At 38.2% G+C, this 16,238-nt stretch overlaps 1 protein-coding gene across 1 annotated transcript; it reads left to right on the forward strand.

Annotated features, from left to right (window-relative positions):
- The first annotated feature begins 12,942 nt into the window (after positions 1–12,942).
- LOC136247892 (zinc finger BED domain-containing protein 4-like) lies at positions 12,943–13,941 on the forward strand. Its single transcript, XM_066039712.1, has one exon. The coding sequence runs from the start codon at positions 12,943–12,945 to the stop codon at positions 13,939–13,941; it is 999 nt and encodes a 332-aa protein (XP_065895784.1).
- The last annotated feature ends 2,297 nt before the right edge of the window (positions 13,942–16,238 follow it).

Consider the following 16,238-nt stretch of genomic DNA (forward strand, 5'->3'; position numbering starts at 1 on the left):
CTAGGCATCACAGAGCTACAGAGGTGCTACAATTGCGTTTTCTTTCTTCCTGTCAATATTCTCACAGGTGTTGCGCGCCGGCTTCTTGGGCCGCACAACACACTACCGTGTGTCTTGATTTTGTATAAGTACTGTACAAATAAATAAACTGTTTTACTCTTCAACTTATTAGCAAGGTGTGCTTTATATTTTGTGCATTCCTGTGGCTTATTGAGAACCTGTGGCTTTTAATTGAGACCAACCAAATCCCACAATCAAAACTGTTTATTGTTGATATAGGTTACATATACAAATTGAAATCTTTACTTGCTGAGTACTAGTGCTATGACAATAATAATCTCTTCATCCACTCTAAAAGCTCAAGATATATTACCAGTCCACATCAAAGGCATTATCAATCACAGTAAAGTTTAAAAGACTCCAAAAGCTTAATTAAGTACTTTAAAGCATAAATAATATTGTAGGCTACAGAGATCTAACTGTTATAGTAGGTGAAATAGTTGACCAGATATGCCAAATGTAACTTTTTCATCTCATTCACCAAATATTGGAAAAGACTATTAATTTGATGTCTGGTCAGCAACTTTGCATTATGTGTTGAGTAACCTTTGTGTCAATTTGAAACATAGTTACTGTTTTACCATTTAATAGAATTTGATTAGTATTGCCACAATACATTGAAACATTGATAGCATTGATATAACAAGTTGGTGATGTGATATGTTACCGGATCTGCAAGAACCCCATATGTTAGCGCATTTTTCGAATTTCATTTTATTACATTATCTTTATTTAGATAGCCAATGGAATGGTCAACCAAAGTTTCAGCTCTAGAAACCAAGAACTTTCAAAGATAGTGCTACAAAGTGGCAACAACAGGAAAATTGATTTGTATAGTGTCAATATGGAAAATAAACTACAAGTGCTTAATTAAATGATCGTAACTTACGAATGCAGTCATGTATCAAGATGAAAATTATACAATCGGATTCTCCATGAACAGGCGAATCCATTGCTGAGTACATATTTCCTTCCAGGCCCTTCCTACGACGAGGGCAAAAGCAAAAATGTGAGAAAAGAAATGATAGTGAACCATCCGTCCAACGCGAGATAGATTAACGTTCATATCTTCCATCTCCTTGGGAACACTGACACAAAACAATATTTACAAACTCCTCTTGCTTTGGGGATCACAATGGTACTAAGGTTTTGCTGTTACCACCTACCTTCACTGTGAAACAAATGTTTCTACAGTTTGTACATTAGGATGATAGCCCACTATTTCCAATAGTCTACAGACTGATTCTGATAACAACAACTGATGAGGTGCTACCAACTTGACAAAAACAGAGTAGTAATAGTTTTGTCACCAAGACTGACTTTCATATTCATTTGTCCATTCAGAATAATTGGTTTCTGATCATAGGTGCAAGCTTTCAGCCGAGGAGCTTTAAATCCTCTATCTTGAGATTAGTCTTCTCAACTACAAGTATGACAAAACAGGTCTCTAATGATGGTGATGTCAGAACCAGTAGCAATGACACCAGTAGTAGATACTCCTTCAATCTTTACATCAACACAATAGGATTCACTCCTCTCTGTCATTGTCTGGGAATTAGTCTGTATCATGATGTTAGCACCAGTTGGCTTACTAGTCTTTTGGATTGAAGTTTTAGTTAAGCTTTCTGTCTTCTGCTGTTGTCATTGATAAGATAGGTGGGTGGGACTATCACATATGTATCATCTCTGTTGCTTCTTCTGACTGGTTTCTTTCTCAATCTTATTGCTAGCCTTCCCCTGAGTGGAGTTAGCACTCTTATTAAATCTAGACCAATAGTGTGATGACAGTTGACTGCTGTTACTCTTCTGTTTCCCCATTTCAGATGGCTTCAAGTACTGTTGCTTCCTTTTGAGCACTGCCAGTCTTTGTTCCTCTCTTTTGGCTGCTATACATACTTCCTTATAGTAGGGATGTCAAAACCCTGCAAAATTACGGAATTTCTTCTCCCATAAAATTCATTTAAAAGTGGTACAATGAATTGCACGTCTTTCAGACAATAGAATCTTTCCAAAAATACGTCACTGCTTAGCAACACCTTTCCGATATTTTGATTGGGGCCACTGTCAATAATCACGATTGTGCTACATAGAAATACGGTGGTGAAAACAGCTCTAGCAGAGTAGTATTGTTAAAGGACAGGCCATAGAAGTCTTCGAGGCTGCAAATTAGAGTTCTGGTTAGAGCTGCAAATTAGAGTTCTGGTTCTGGCTGCAAATTAGAGTTCTGGTTCACCTTGTTCAGTTCTGGTTAGGGCTGAACAAGGTGCGAAACATCGACAACACTAATTTTCTTGTCTGCCCGTACAAGAAACTGTTAGTAGCGTGTGGGAGGTCATCCGCTGTTACAGTTACTATCACCAATACAGTACTAATGATTATCCAGACTACAATGCTATTATAACAGCTTCTTGTATGGGCAGGAAAGGAAATTAATGTTGTCGATGTTTCGCACCTTGTTCAGCCCTGATAACCACCTGCCTCTAACCAGAACACTAATTTGCAACCTCGAAGACTTCTATGGCCTGTCCTTTAACAATACTACTCTGCTCGAACTGTTTTCACCACCGTATTTCTATGTAGCGCAATCGTGATTATTGACAGTGGCCCCAATCAAAATGTCGGAAAGGTGTTGCTTAACAGTGACGTATTTTTGGAAAGAGTCTATTTAAGCACTAGAATTTTTCATTTCATAGTGATGAACTGGTCAATAGGGCTGGGCGGTTTCTCGGTATTATAGTAATACCGCGGTATTGCAATGAAACGATATCTGTATCGCGTAGATTTCGGTGAAACGATAATATCACGATATCGATATTATTACGATTTTTAGTGTTTGTGACAGCTTATTAAGCCCTTAAAGTTGTTATAATGCACCTCAAATAATCACGTGATACTACTGCAAACAAGGACCTAGTACTAGCTAGTCAATTTTTTTTTACAAAGATCGAGCTACTCTAATAGAACAGTCAGCTAGGATCGAGATACCCTAATAAAGCAGTCAGCTACTCTAATATAGCAGTCATCTTTAACAACCGCGATAAATAGTAATATCGTGATATATTTCTTCACGATATAGCGAAACTCCAATACCGCCCAGCCCTACTGGTCAAGGTAGTGCTCTTCTGGTAAGTTTCCTCATGATTAGAGTAGCTAGGAGTAAGTGTAAGCCCCAATGTTAGTTCCCTGCCTAGAAAATGTATGGAAGATGACAACAGGCTAGTTTTGTCTATCGCCATGCACAACAGCGTTCCAGTTAATCGATAGGTTGGTTTTCAGTCAATGCAAGATGCAACTTGAACGCCTGTATTAGTTTCCTGGCAATTCTACGCAATTGACAATACAAAGTGACTTAATCACCCATACGTCACTTGTTTATGTTTTGTGCCATGGCTACCAATGGTGCTCAATAGAGAAGTCTGGAGTACCGCCTATTTGTTTATTTAACAATTACTGGCTACCACAAAAGCAAATGTGGCAAACCTATATATCAATCTGCAGCATTTTTCATACATGCATTTGTTAAACTTTTAAAAATTCGTATGACATCCCTACTTATAGTCCTGAGCCCCAGAAACAGCAGGTGACTCCATTAAGGTTAGTAATAAACCTTCCTGTAGCTGTCCATATAACAGCATTTCCCTTGTCTCATTTGACAGACGCTCCCTTCTAAACCCAGTCTGGAAAACATCTTCTAGTTGTCCTATAAAATTTGACACACACTCATCTGGTCACTGTGATGTGTGACGGAAATCCAATGCAGTTAATGCCTGGTTACCATGATCAAGTCTTTCTTTCAATGTTCTTGTATCAATTTGGTAGTTTACCTTCTCTTCTGGTAGTAATAACTTCCACACTTGTGCTGCTTTCCCTCTTAAATAACCAGCTAATTGCATCAATGATTCTTCAGGGGTCCAATTATTCCAGATGACTGCTTGTTGTAACATTAGTAACCAATCGTCAAAGGTTGTGTTGACATCATCGGCAGTAAAAGGATCTACTGGGGGTGCCTTTCCATGACGGGAAATGTAAACATGACTTGTACCAGGCAACTTACTATCACTAGCGCTACCTGTAGAATATAATGGTCTGCCAACAGAAACAATGTCAGACAAACATGTACTCAGTTGAGTTACTTGCTGAGCTTGAGACCTCTCTCCTTCTCAGTCATACCTTTACAGTTCATTGCTCCAAGTTGGGCCACTCACTTTAACCCTTGCTGCAGCTGTTGTTGACATACTACAGTACTCTCCTGATGAAAAGGTTAGGTGCTGTTGTTGTGACCCATGTAGGTGTTGTTATTGAACTAAGTAGTCACCTGATAAGGAAAGGTGTCACCCATGTAGTTGTTGTGATTCCATGGCTTCCCTGATGTTGTTGTGGGCCTTGTAACCATGAGGTTGAGGTTGAAAGGGAAAACCCAGCAACTTCTCCACCATTACTTGCTAGACCAGTTCTGCTACTCCCTAAAGAATAATACATACTGGCAGACTCTTTCACCACAGGATTGGGTGGTACTTCACCAACATGACCATCTGTTGGTAGTAACAATCTGGTAGCTCTGGAATCCTTGCAAAAACCTGGAATGGCTGCTTCTGTCAGAAAAGATGCTTTCAGTCTGGCTAGCTCCAGCTCTCTTGATTCCAGTATCTTTTTTACTTGTTGTAGCTGCTGCTCTTTCTATGCTAGGATACCATCATACCTCAACAATTGCTCACTGTTTTCTTGCCAGAGCTCCACTATCCTTACTTGTGCACTTTTAAGCTTAGCCTCCAATCGGTCAACTTCTCCCTTTGTTGACTTTAGGTCCATAAGCAATGCCATCTTCTCTTCCTCAAGGTTTTGAAGAACATTGTGTAACTGAGTGAGCTAAGGTGTGAGCTAAGGTGTCAAGTCTAATTCCCGTTCATAGTAAATAGTTAGTTGGAATTCCGTTGTTTGTTCAGGTTGGTTTTTACTGAAGTTTAGACTTTGTTGTTTAATAACTTTGTTGCGGTCACTGCAGCTGTTATGTAAACAAAAACAACATAGTTGACCTCCTTAGTTTATAGCGAGTATTTACGTAGGTTACGCAGGTATAAGTATGGTTACTAAGTAGTTCTGTGTATTGACTGGTTAATACGATGCCATTCAGCAATTCAGTCAGTGATCTTGGCTGTGAATGGGTTGTAAAAAGTGGGTTCCCCATGCCTACACTGTCAATTCACTTGTACATACAATCTACATTGTTTTCAATACAAGTCTATGCATGTGTGACTGGGTCTGCAAAAAAACTGCCTATGTTAATTTTACAGTATAAAATTAATGCGTTGGTTACAATTGAAAAAAATAGAACTTCTGTAAATTTTTGAATACTTTGTTCTTGGTGAAGAAAGGGTCTAACAATATAAACCTGGATAACATCTTATTTGCACAGTTTCAGTCTCATGTGTCAATAACTTTTGGAGTTACTACCCTAAAATGTAGAAACAACAGAAAGATTGATATGTAGTGGAAGTATAGGGAAAATAAATTACAGGTGCTTACAAAACAGTTGTAACTTACACAGTACTACACAGAGTTAAAATTTACACCGTGTTCAACATGAATTGATTGTTGGGTAAGTTTGTTGTGTATCATTTTTCTTCACTACATACAAAGGTGATTTCAGTGAAGAAAGATACTATGGCTTGGACCTGGTGTAAACAAACACCCTGGCCACAACTTACGTATCCATTGTCTACTACAGTGAAATAAAGATTTTTGAACTCTGTAGGCCAGAGAATACTTTTGATTATAAATATTTAGAACAGGGCTACAACAATTACTGCAAATGCTCGAAAGATTTTGATACTCAGATTGTAAAATTAGTACTCGAGCAAGATTACATGCCCCAGTTCACATGATGCATTTGCTATCAGGGAGTAACACAATGAAGGCTATAGAGTTTGATTGGCATAATTTCTTGTCAGGAGCACTAACATTAATACTCTAGTACAGTGTGTGTATCATTGTTGTTACTTGAAAAAGCTGTAAACTGCTTAAAGTCAGTATAAAACCATCACATTGGTATGACTACAAGTAGCTAGTGTTCATGACTACTCGATCATTAACTCTAGAGAGTACTCAAATACTAAAAAGCCATGATCGTTTCAGTCCTGATAAAGAATTTAGGGTTTTCACAGATCCAGACACCTTTTTTATAGTACACACAAGAAATATTATGTACAATGTATGTATCACCTACTGTAGTACTAACGTTTGTAACACTTTGCATAGGAAGATCAAAGGATTTTTGGTATACATATCTGATATTATCCTATTTGTGGTCAGGACATTATTTGTATAATGCCTTTTGGTTGGGTAAAAAATGCGTGCTACAAAAATAATTTGACACACGTTGTAATCACTTCAGTAAACAATGGAAATAGACTTGAATTAGAATATCCAATACATCACTTGATTTGCCTCTTTGTGAAGAGTTTGACTACCTTTGTTTTATTTCGGTACCACAAAGCTATGTGTGTTTCTTTACATTGCGGTAAAATTTAATGTTATCATAACCATTTCTAAGCTTTAACAGCCTTAATGAATGCTCCAGTTCACAGTGAATGCAATGCCACAAGTCCCACCTCTGTAACTTGTTCTTACAATCAATTAAATTAAATATGCACCTCTCATTTATATTTTGTATAGTCACTGTACAAATGGACTGTTTTACTCTTCTTGCTGTCTATCACTATAACTCTAAAGTACTCACCAGATAAGGCTGAAACTTATAAATTAGCAACCTATTGGTGCTTTCCACTAGACAACAAAAGAAGTCATAAAATGGCATTTGAGGAAAATGCGAACTATTTGGGTTTTTGCTCAGTGGGTCACATACAAACCTCTGAGCAAGGTGCACTTTACATTGTGGGTTTAAATGATATCCAATAGTAAATTTAAAATTAGTAATTTTAAGGGATCCAAGCGATAAAAAGTAGTGAAACGAGATATAACAATGATGGTATTACAGCATAGCTCAGTGAGAAAATCCCCACATGGCATGTTAGAACGATCATTCTGTTTAATTCCAAAGTAGGGATTTTCCCACCAAGCTATGCTATAATATCATCATTTATCTTTTGTTTCACTAATTTTTATCGCTTGTATCTCTACTTCATTTTGAAATTAATAATTTGTAATATACTTGTTTGTTTGATTTTTTGTTATAGCATACACCATACATGTGTTACTGATCTATGAGAGTGACTGTTGTATTAGAGTATCTCGAGTAAGCCTTTCAACTACCTACCAGAAGATGTGTTACTATTACATATTTTCATTGTGCTACTAGTAGAGGTGTACCGATATGGGTTTTTGGCATGTACCGATATCCGATATTGATGCCACCAAAAGAAGCCGATAACCGATACTCGATCCGATATTTGCAGTATAGTTAAAGTGTACATTTACCTACCCTACAACAACATGCGCATGTATTTATTGCTATACTCTGCCTGTGGTGGTATACAGCTTGGGTTTCTATTGTACAATCCAGACAATTAGGCACCCACAAACATTTTTATGTATACTCCCATGAAGCTTTATATGGATGTTTCTACATCACTCCACATTCTAATGGCTTGTGAGAAAGCTGGTACAGCAAGCTTCCTTGATTATCCCGTGACCCTTTTTTTTATTACAAGGTACTCTATAACTGCTTCATTTGTAAAAACTGTAATAAGCTTTGCAGTAACAGACACTAGAATCGTGTGTATTTATATGGCTTCTCGTGGCGTAGTGCTTGTTTCAGAGTGAACAATAAGCCACTGGCACTAAAGAGCCACATGAATAACGTAGAAAATGCACAATCAGTTTATGTACAAACAATTGTCCTGTATAAATATCGGTAGCAATATCGGTCCTCCTGCTGTTCTGTACCGATCCGATATTGGTAAAAATTACTATATTGGTGGCCGATATTATAGCCGATCCGATTATCGGTACACCTCTAGCTACTAGTACAATACATATTGATATGGCAATGTATCAATACTAGGGCTGGGACGAATATTGAAATTTACCTTCGAATATTCGCTAATAAAATGTTCGAACATTCGAAGCTTCGGTGTTAGCCTTCAAGTTACAGGTTTTCTTACATTTATGCACATCCTTCTTAAGATATCTTTCTAAACCTATTTAATAAGTTTGTAAGCATTTGGAAAATGCATAGCAGCAGTACTGAATGACGCGATCGGTCGATTGCAAATGGGCGTGTCCGCTACACTGCAACCATGCATAGGTAAACACCAAGTAATGGCTAAAACCACATTTTCCATACATTCTCTATCACTTTATAAGGTGTTTTAAGGCTGCAACTATGGTAGCAAGCTGAACTTCGACGGTTTAAAAGTGGGCGTGGCACATGAAGATCGATCGCGAAGAGACGAACAATGATCACTCAAGAGGAATAAGCAGCTGCAATAAAAATAACGACATTTATTTGTAATTCTTTCGTAGACTATGAGTGCATTACGAAGCTTCGAAGGATACTTTTATAATTCGAAGTTTACTTAACCTTCGAACCCACGAAGCATTCGAAGCTTCGTCCCAGCCCTAATCAATACAGCATATAAGTATCACAATACGATACTGTACTTAGAAAATATCGATATATCGAAGTTTTCTAGTAGAAGAGTCTCTGATTGCTCTATTACTATAACAGTGATCTAGATACTCAAATAGAAGGTCTCTATATTTACCTGTGCTAAAAAATGTAATGTTACGAGAAGCCATACAAATACGCATGTATAAGTGCTACTGTTATGGCTAAACTATTCTTAACCGGGTACACTTTAAGTATTAGATCTAGACTTTCTGCTTTGTCCAAGGCACACCACTTTAACAATATCACACCTATCTACCAACTCAATGTTCCTTCTCAATAATGTCTTTCACTAGCTCTTCATCATTTAAATTTTCTGGAAGATTATGGACAATTAGACTGGGTTTCCTTGGTTGTCTGTCAAAGTAATTACCCACCATCCGAACAATGTGTTGAGCATTGTTGAGTACCTGTGGAGATTCAGGTATGCTTTCTGGTATATCCGTAACATGATATTGCTGTGAGATCTCTTTCAAAAATTGTTTAAATTGCTCTTTTACTTCTTCCATCATACTGTTCAGCTGATCAACAGAACTATCCACTGTCTTCTTCATCAAAGAATGGATAGTTTCTGAGGAAGTCTCAGTCTCTATTGCTGTGTCCAAGGAAGGTTTGCATGCTTGGATGGTTTTAGTCATAGTAGGGTTGCACAGATTACAGAACCAGTGCAGGCTATTGTAACCCTCTAAGAAATCCATTACCTTTTCAGCAAGTTTGGCACAGTCAAGACAATGCCAAACTAGACAACACTCACAGTGAACAAGTAGATGGGCATCTGGTTTGTACACTTCACAAAGGTCTTTTTCTCCATCTGAGCCAGGGGTGACCTTTTGGTTGCTGTTGCCTTTCATGGTCAGAATCTTAGAGGTATGTATAGAGTATGGTTCACCCTTCTTCTGCTATAAGTACTTACTCTTTGACATACTGTAACATCCAACTGTTTTGATAGCACAATTGATAGTAATAGTCTAATTAAAGCATGGCACACAGACTTTTTCACTTGGGTTACTCGCAGGTTCGTAATTCACAAATCAGTGTATGTTTCTAGTTTGTCCTCCTGAGCAGTTCTCGATAAGGTAGCTATCTAAGCATGCCTTCAGGATTCGCATGACATTATCTTTTATAAATTAATGCTATGCATGCTAAGTGTGCTTCACACACTACCTACTACCAACTATGGATGGCACACCCAATCCAATTTGGCCAGAGCCAGCCCTGCATCATAAGTAGTTTTGGGCTTGGGTGAATTCTGTGAAGTGTCATCGACCTCCTTTGCCTCCCATTGTAGATAATTCCAGTAAGGTGATTTCTGATGATCTGAGCTATGTATTCAAACCTTAATGCCAAATAGAATTTTACAAAATACATGCACAACATCCGCATAAGCTACTATAGTGGTTGCCAATATTGATCAATCGGTAACATGTATACGGAAGGTCACAAAGATGTAACATTAAGATTTTCAGAATGCTGCGATTACAAAGAATACAATGGTGTCCAAGTTTTACCAATTCTAGTTCTCCTTTACTAAGTTAGAATGGTTTAAACATAAGTGTGTAAATTCACATAATGTTTTAGAGAAAAAGATATCTTTGAGGTTTGTAAATGCTGTGGACTCTAGTCGTGTGGAAGATGTTTCTGTCAATCTACAAGTTGATATGGTCCACTGTTGTACAGTTCAAGCAGTGTTACTTTCAGCACGTTCCTCAAGATTACTCGCTTTGTGGTGTGTTTAGAAGATCGTAGGTCTGTTCACTGCCTTTTCCTGGACTTTGCTAAGGCATTTGACTCTGTGCTTCTTAAGAGGCTGACATATCTGGTAAGCTTAAGTGGGTTTGTTCTTTCCTAACATGTTGTTTTCAGAGTGTTGTAATAAACAGATCACATTCTCAGTTGTTACCGGTCAGCTTTGGTGTATGGTTTGTGAATGACATTCAGGAAGTAGTGTGACATTCTACTATTAGCTCTTTGCTGATGATGTAGCCCTGTATAAAGAGGTTTATTCTATAAGTGACTGTGCAGGACTTCAAGAGTGTTCATGTGTGGGCTGTTTGCTGGCAGCTTCGTGTTAACATGTAGTTGTGTTGCTGATTTCTAAGAAGTGCAATACCATAAAACCTTTCTAATCCAATATCTTGGTGGTTTCATCATTATCATGGTCAGATCACTGCAAATCTCTGTAGTTAAGGCTACTAGGACACTAAATTATTTAAAACATTTTAATCTGCGCGGTGCAATTTTGGACTGCTATGACTTCAACTGGAATATGCATGCACCATATGGAATCCTCATACTCCCAATGATCAATTACTTTTGGAGCAAGTGCAACAAATGAGTATGTGGTAGTCATTGGACCCCTACCATCAGAAATTTGTCGAAATCATCTACTGAGTGTAGTACAGAACTAGGAAGCTTTGAAACCTTTCTACTAGTCTTGCCATAATTACCTGTCTCTGTACCTACTAATATTATTATCAGTTGTTATCGCCACTGGAATCAGTTCAATTTAAGAATTCACCTTTAATAAGCCATTCACTCTGTTTAATTCCATTGAATTCAATCTTCAATTATTACAGATTCTCATTTTTTGTGAATACTATTTTCCTTTGGAACTATATTCCTTGTTCTATTTTGTCTCTCTACTGTGTCCTAGTGCTTTGCTGTGCTCTTTACTGTTACCTATGTAATTATTGTTGCTGTCTTTTTCTTAACTTAGTAATTGTGTACTTGTTCTTTGTATGTTTTGTTATAATAACTGACTCACTTATGCTCATCTGTTAACTGATATTTTCACTATTCTTACAATAAAACTCAAGTGGTTTTGAGAGCATGATACTCTAATAGAACAGTCATCTGCTCTAATAGAACATACAATATGGTAGTTCCGCAATTTATTTACTTTTAGGATGCAATTTATTCAAACCTATCTGCAGTTAGAGATGTATCTTTACTACAAATTTGTGTGTGTAGTTCAAAGGCCTTTCATTTGATACCTACTTGTACAGTATTTAATGACAACCATTGAAGAATACTGTATTCATGTGTGCATGCACCACTGAAATTGTTCTCAAATTCAATCACAACTTTCAAATTTTTCCTGTGAGGCATATGTGTCCTAATATTGTGATTTGTGCACTAAGGTGTGATTCTTAGATACTACCTGAATGTTAACCACCTCATATGAGTTTGTCCCCCTCCCACAACTTAGCTAGAGTACTGTTCGGTTAAGTTAGAGTACTGTTCTCCACTCCTATTATTAACATAGCAGTAAACCTTCCAAGACTACAGAGCATACAGAAGAGGATTTATTGTGATGGTAATTGTGATAATGAAGCAGAAATGCCAAGTATCTATGAAGAAGCAAAGAGTTGAACATGGCTAGCTACAAAGACGTAGGGACGATATACAGAATGGGGGGGGGGGGGGGGGGGGGGGCAAAGATAGCTATAACCAGTTAACCATAAACTGATCCAACACCTATACAGATAGAAGATCAGCTCCTGTACACATGCATTTATATAAATGTGTTGTGGAGTATGTTATCACTAGCTAATAGCCCTACACCTATACTGCATAGCTATATCTCTTCACTCCCTATCCTGCTAATGGCTGCTATGCTCCTCTACACCTACTGCACATGATCGATGCATGTATATGTCACATGAGAAATCATGGTCATGCGAAGGTCTTCTTTTTATGCTAGCTTTACGTATACTTCACACTGCAAGGATTACAACATTAACAGTTGTTATCTGCAAAGTGAAACATCATTACCTTTAAGCAGGATTTCTGCTCTGACAGGTGTTGAGTGTAGATCACGTGATTACCACACTGCATTCATGGGTGGCCAATTTTATTTTCAGCGTCGTTGTACGTTTCTCTTTAGACTACTTGATAAATCAACTTCACCAAAGTCTTTATAATTTCTGGTTGGATCGCCAGTAGTCTGCAATAGTGATGTGCGGTATACCAAAAATATATTGATAATTTGGTAATTGTAGATATACCGTGGTTGGCTCGATATCAGTATTGAAATATACTTATTTCGATAAATATCGCTGCATCAATATAATCATCAAATCCGGTAAATACCGATAGTACCACTGACTCTTGATATTCCGATGATCCTTCGATTCGGTACGGTAGTTAGTATATTACTGCAGTTACTGCCCGCTGCATGCAATGCCATTGCGCTAGCGTATCCTCACGGGTTGTACTGAATTATTGGATTGCACCAGGACACGTGCCACTTGAAAATGGTGTCTAATACAGAATCGGATCTCGAAGACGAGGTTGAAGATGTGACGGAAGAGGTTGGGCAGGATGTTATAATTGTAGAATCGGTGAATGCAAAAGGGAAAAGTAAGGAGAGTGCAGTATGGCTTTACTTTGAAAAGACGGAGGAACACCTGGAAAGGACTGGATCTCACCGCATGGCCAATTGTAAGGAGTGCGGAAAAGGTATTAAAATTGTGAAGGGAAATACTTCAAACTTAATGAGCCACCTGAAGACAAAGCATTCTAAAATATATGAGGAAGTGAGACGGAAAACCGATGAAAAGCACAAAAGTAAACAATCAAGCAGTCAGTCTAGTGTGCTGAAGAGACACGCGCAGCAATCCTTACCTGGTATGGCTGCAAAAAAAACCAAGCTGGATAGCAATAGTGCCTTACACAAGAAAATCACAAGAGGAATTGCTGGTATGATGATCCATGATTTTCAGCCATATTCATTTGTTGAGGATAGAGGATTTTCAGAGCTGATGCAACAATTAGAACCTCGTTATCAGATTTCCCACAGGACAACATTTTCAAGATCTATTGTTCCTTCTATGTACAAGGAGGCAAGGAAAGAAGTTGAATCAAAGCTCTGTGATGTACTGCAAAGCAAGAACAAGATGGCTCTGACAACTGACATGTGGACGTCAGAGGCTAACGATGCCTATCTTGGACTAACCTGTCATTTTTTGGCAGCAGATTTTGAACTTGTGTCACTGTGCCTAGCAGTTGAACCCTTCACAGGGAGGCATACTGGTGTGAATATAGCTTCCTGTTTAAAACAGATTCTTCATGATTTCATTATCAACCAAGCTGCAGTGTCTGCTGTAATAACAGATAATGCTTCTAACATGGACCTGGAATCACGCCTTGGTGAGTGGAATAGTAGGCATTGCTTCGGTCATACTCTGCAGTTGACCATCGATGATGGTATTAAGATGTCCCCAGGAATACAAAAGATGATTAAATCAACCTAGGCTATTGTAGTCTTTTACAATCGCTCAACTAAAGGTACAGAAAGACTGACAGAGCTCCAAGAACAACTGAGCCTGCCAAAACACAAATTACTTTCAGACTGCCCAACAAGATGGAACAGCACCTATTACATGCTTACCCGACTTTTGGAACAAAAACCCGCAATCACTATAATGTGTGCTTCGTCTGCAGGACCAATAGTGAGTCTTTCTGCTGCTGAATGGTGCATGATGAGTGAACTTATTCAAATCCTGCAACCACCGGAAGAAGCCTCACGGGAGCTTAGCGCTGAGCAGAGAGTGTGTTGCAGTAACGTAATCCCTTTGCTGAATGCCTTATTGTTTGAGCTCCGCAAGAATGTAGCTGATGATGATGAGACACAAGTCCCCGATGATGATGAAACCCAGGTCCCAGAAAGCCAAGGAAGTAGTGTTCCTACCTCTGAGGAAAGCCAGCAAGTGGTTGTAGGTTTAATTGCATCAATTGAACGGAGATGGTTAAATTATGAAGAAGACAGAATTTACAGTATATGTACCTTATTAGACCCCAGGTTTAAGGAAGTCTGTTGTACTAATGCTGCTTTAGTCAGAGCCAAAAGATTACTTCTTTCCATTATGCGTGCACTTACACAAGGAGATTCAGTTACAAGCAGTGCAAGTGTTGTCAATGATGACTAAGAAGATGTACACATCAAGAAGAAGACATGTTTATGGGACAGTTTTGATGAACTCAAAAAGAAGAAATCTACTGATTTATCAACTAATCAAGACATAGACGAAAAAGAATTGTCATATACTGCAGTGCCGAATACATCGACAGAAAGGAGGATTCTTTAGCATGGTGGAAGGGAAACAAGAGCCGTTTCCCTACCTTGGCAAGGATTGCAAGGTAGTACCTGGCTATACCAGCCATGTCAACTCCATCTGAAAGACTTTTTTCTGCTGCCGGGTACATTAGTTCCCAACGAAGATCTCGCTTAAGTGGAGAAAACCTTAACCAGCTTGTGTTTCTAAACAAGAACTTGTAGTTATTGATTGAAATTTTCAGCTGACAATGCCATGATTATATTATTACATGATTACAATTAATTTTAATAGCAATTCACACATTAAATATAATTATTACAATATAATAATACTGATGTTGATAACGATACCGAAGATTAACAGCAATTGTGACCGTGCCTGTGATAATAGGGCATGTGGGCACATGATTTTTGCCTACTTTTTCACACTTTCATTACTTATAACTTTTTGTACCACCATGCTATGCTATTGACATTTTCAGCTCTTAGTACGCATTTAATTGGCATCATGATGCAAGTTACAGAATGTAAAAATACTATTCCAGTACTGAGATATGAAATGAAGAGTGATGGAGTGTAGTTTGTGCCCACATGCCCTGTTTTCGCAGGCCCGGTCACAATTATCGTACCGGAAAAATACCGACTGCCAAAATCCAATACCGCACATCACTAATCTGCAACTCTCATAAATTAGTACACTACAGTGAGACTGCCCTCTTAGATCTGTTACCACCCTCAATTCGAGTTAAATCTTTCTCACATCATATAATTCCATGGATGTGACACTCTTTCTACTGTTTAAACTTTCTCACTGAATGGGATCCAGGAAATATTTGAATGACAGATATCACGTACAAGCATACGGGTAACAGAAATAAAATTACAGGTGCTTTTGTGTTTAATACAGTAGGCTACAGTGAATGGCTTGACAGTTGTGGTGGACTGGTGATTCCATACCCCAGAGAGTGGCAGAGTGCTTTTGCGTAATGGTTGTATGGCTTCTCGTATGGAGGTATGTATTTCTGTGTGTGTAAGTATATAGCTCTGGCTAATTGGCTACTTTGCCAAAAAAGTGTGGGGGGCTAAAACATGCTTTTGAAAGTAGTGTGAGGCCACCCCCCCCCGGTTTCAACCCCCTTGACTAGCTATAAAGCTAGCTAAATACTTGACGCTAATCACAAAGATTCAGGAGACCAATCTATCATAACTAACTACATAATTATTATTGAAAACATGACATATTAAATGCTAGTGAGCATTGATAAATCAGAAACTTTCAGAAGGTTTTAAACAGCAAGTTTCATTAAAATAATTTAAAGCATTGGAAAGCTAAAACCTGTCAGCATCATATCTCAGTCCAGACCCCCACATCTCAGTCTTACTACCGCTGGAAACTCCCTTCTAAAAATCCTAGATCCGTCCCTGACATACATACATATATAAGGCCCATTAAGGGTAACTAACCCAATGAGTATTTACAAAACCGCTCAATAA

This window comes from Dysidea avara, chromosome 2 (genome assembly GCF_963678975.1).
Source record: "Dysidea avara chromosome 2, odDysAvar1.4, whole genome shotgun sequence".
NCBI classification, from domain to species: Eukaryota; Metazoa; Porifera; class Demospongiae; order Dictyoceratida; family Dysideidae; genus Dysidea; species Dysidea avara.

Bases quoted from the DNA above. Each gene is read 5' to 3' on its own strand.
- LOC136247892 (XM_066039712.1), top strand. From the start codon at position 12,943: ATGGTGTCTAATACAGAATCGGATCTCGAAGACGAGGTTGAAGATGTG.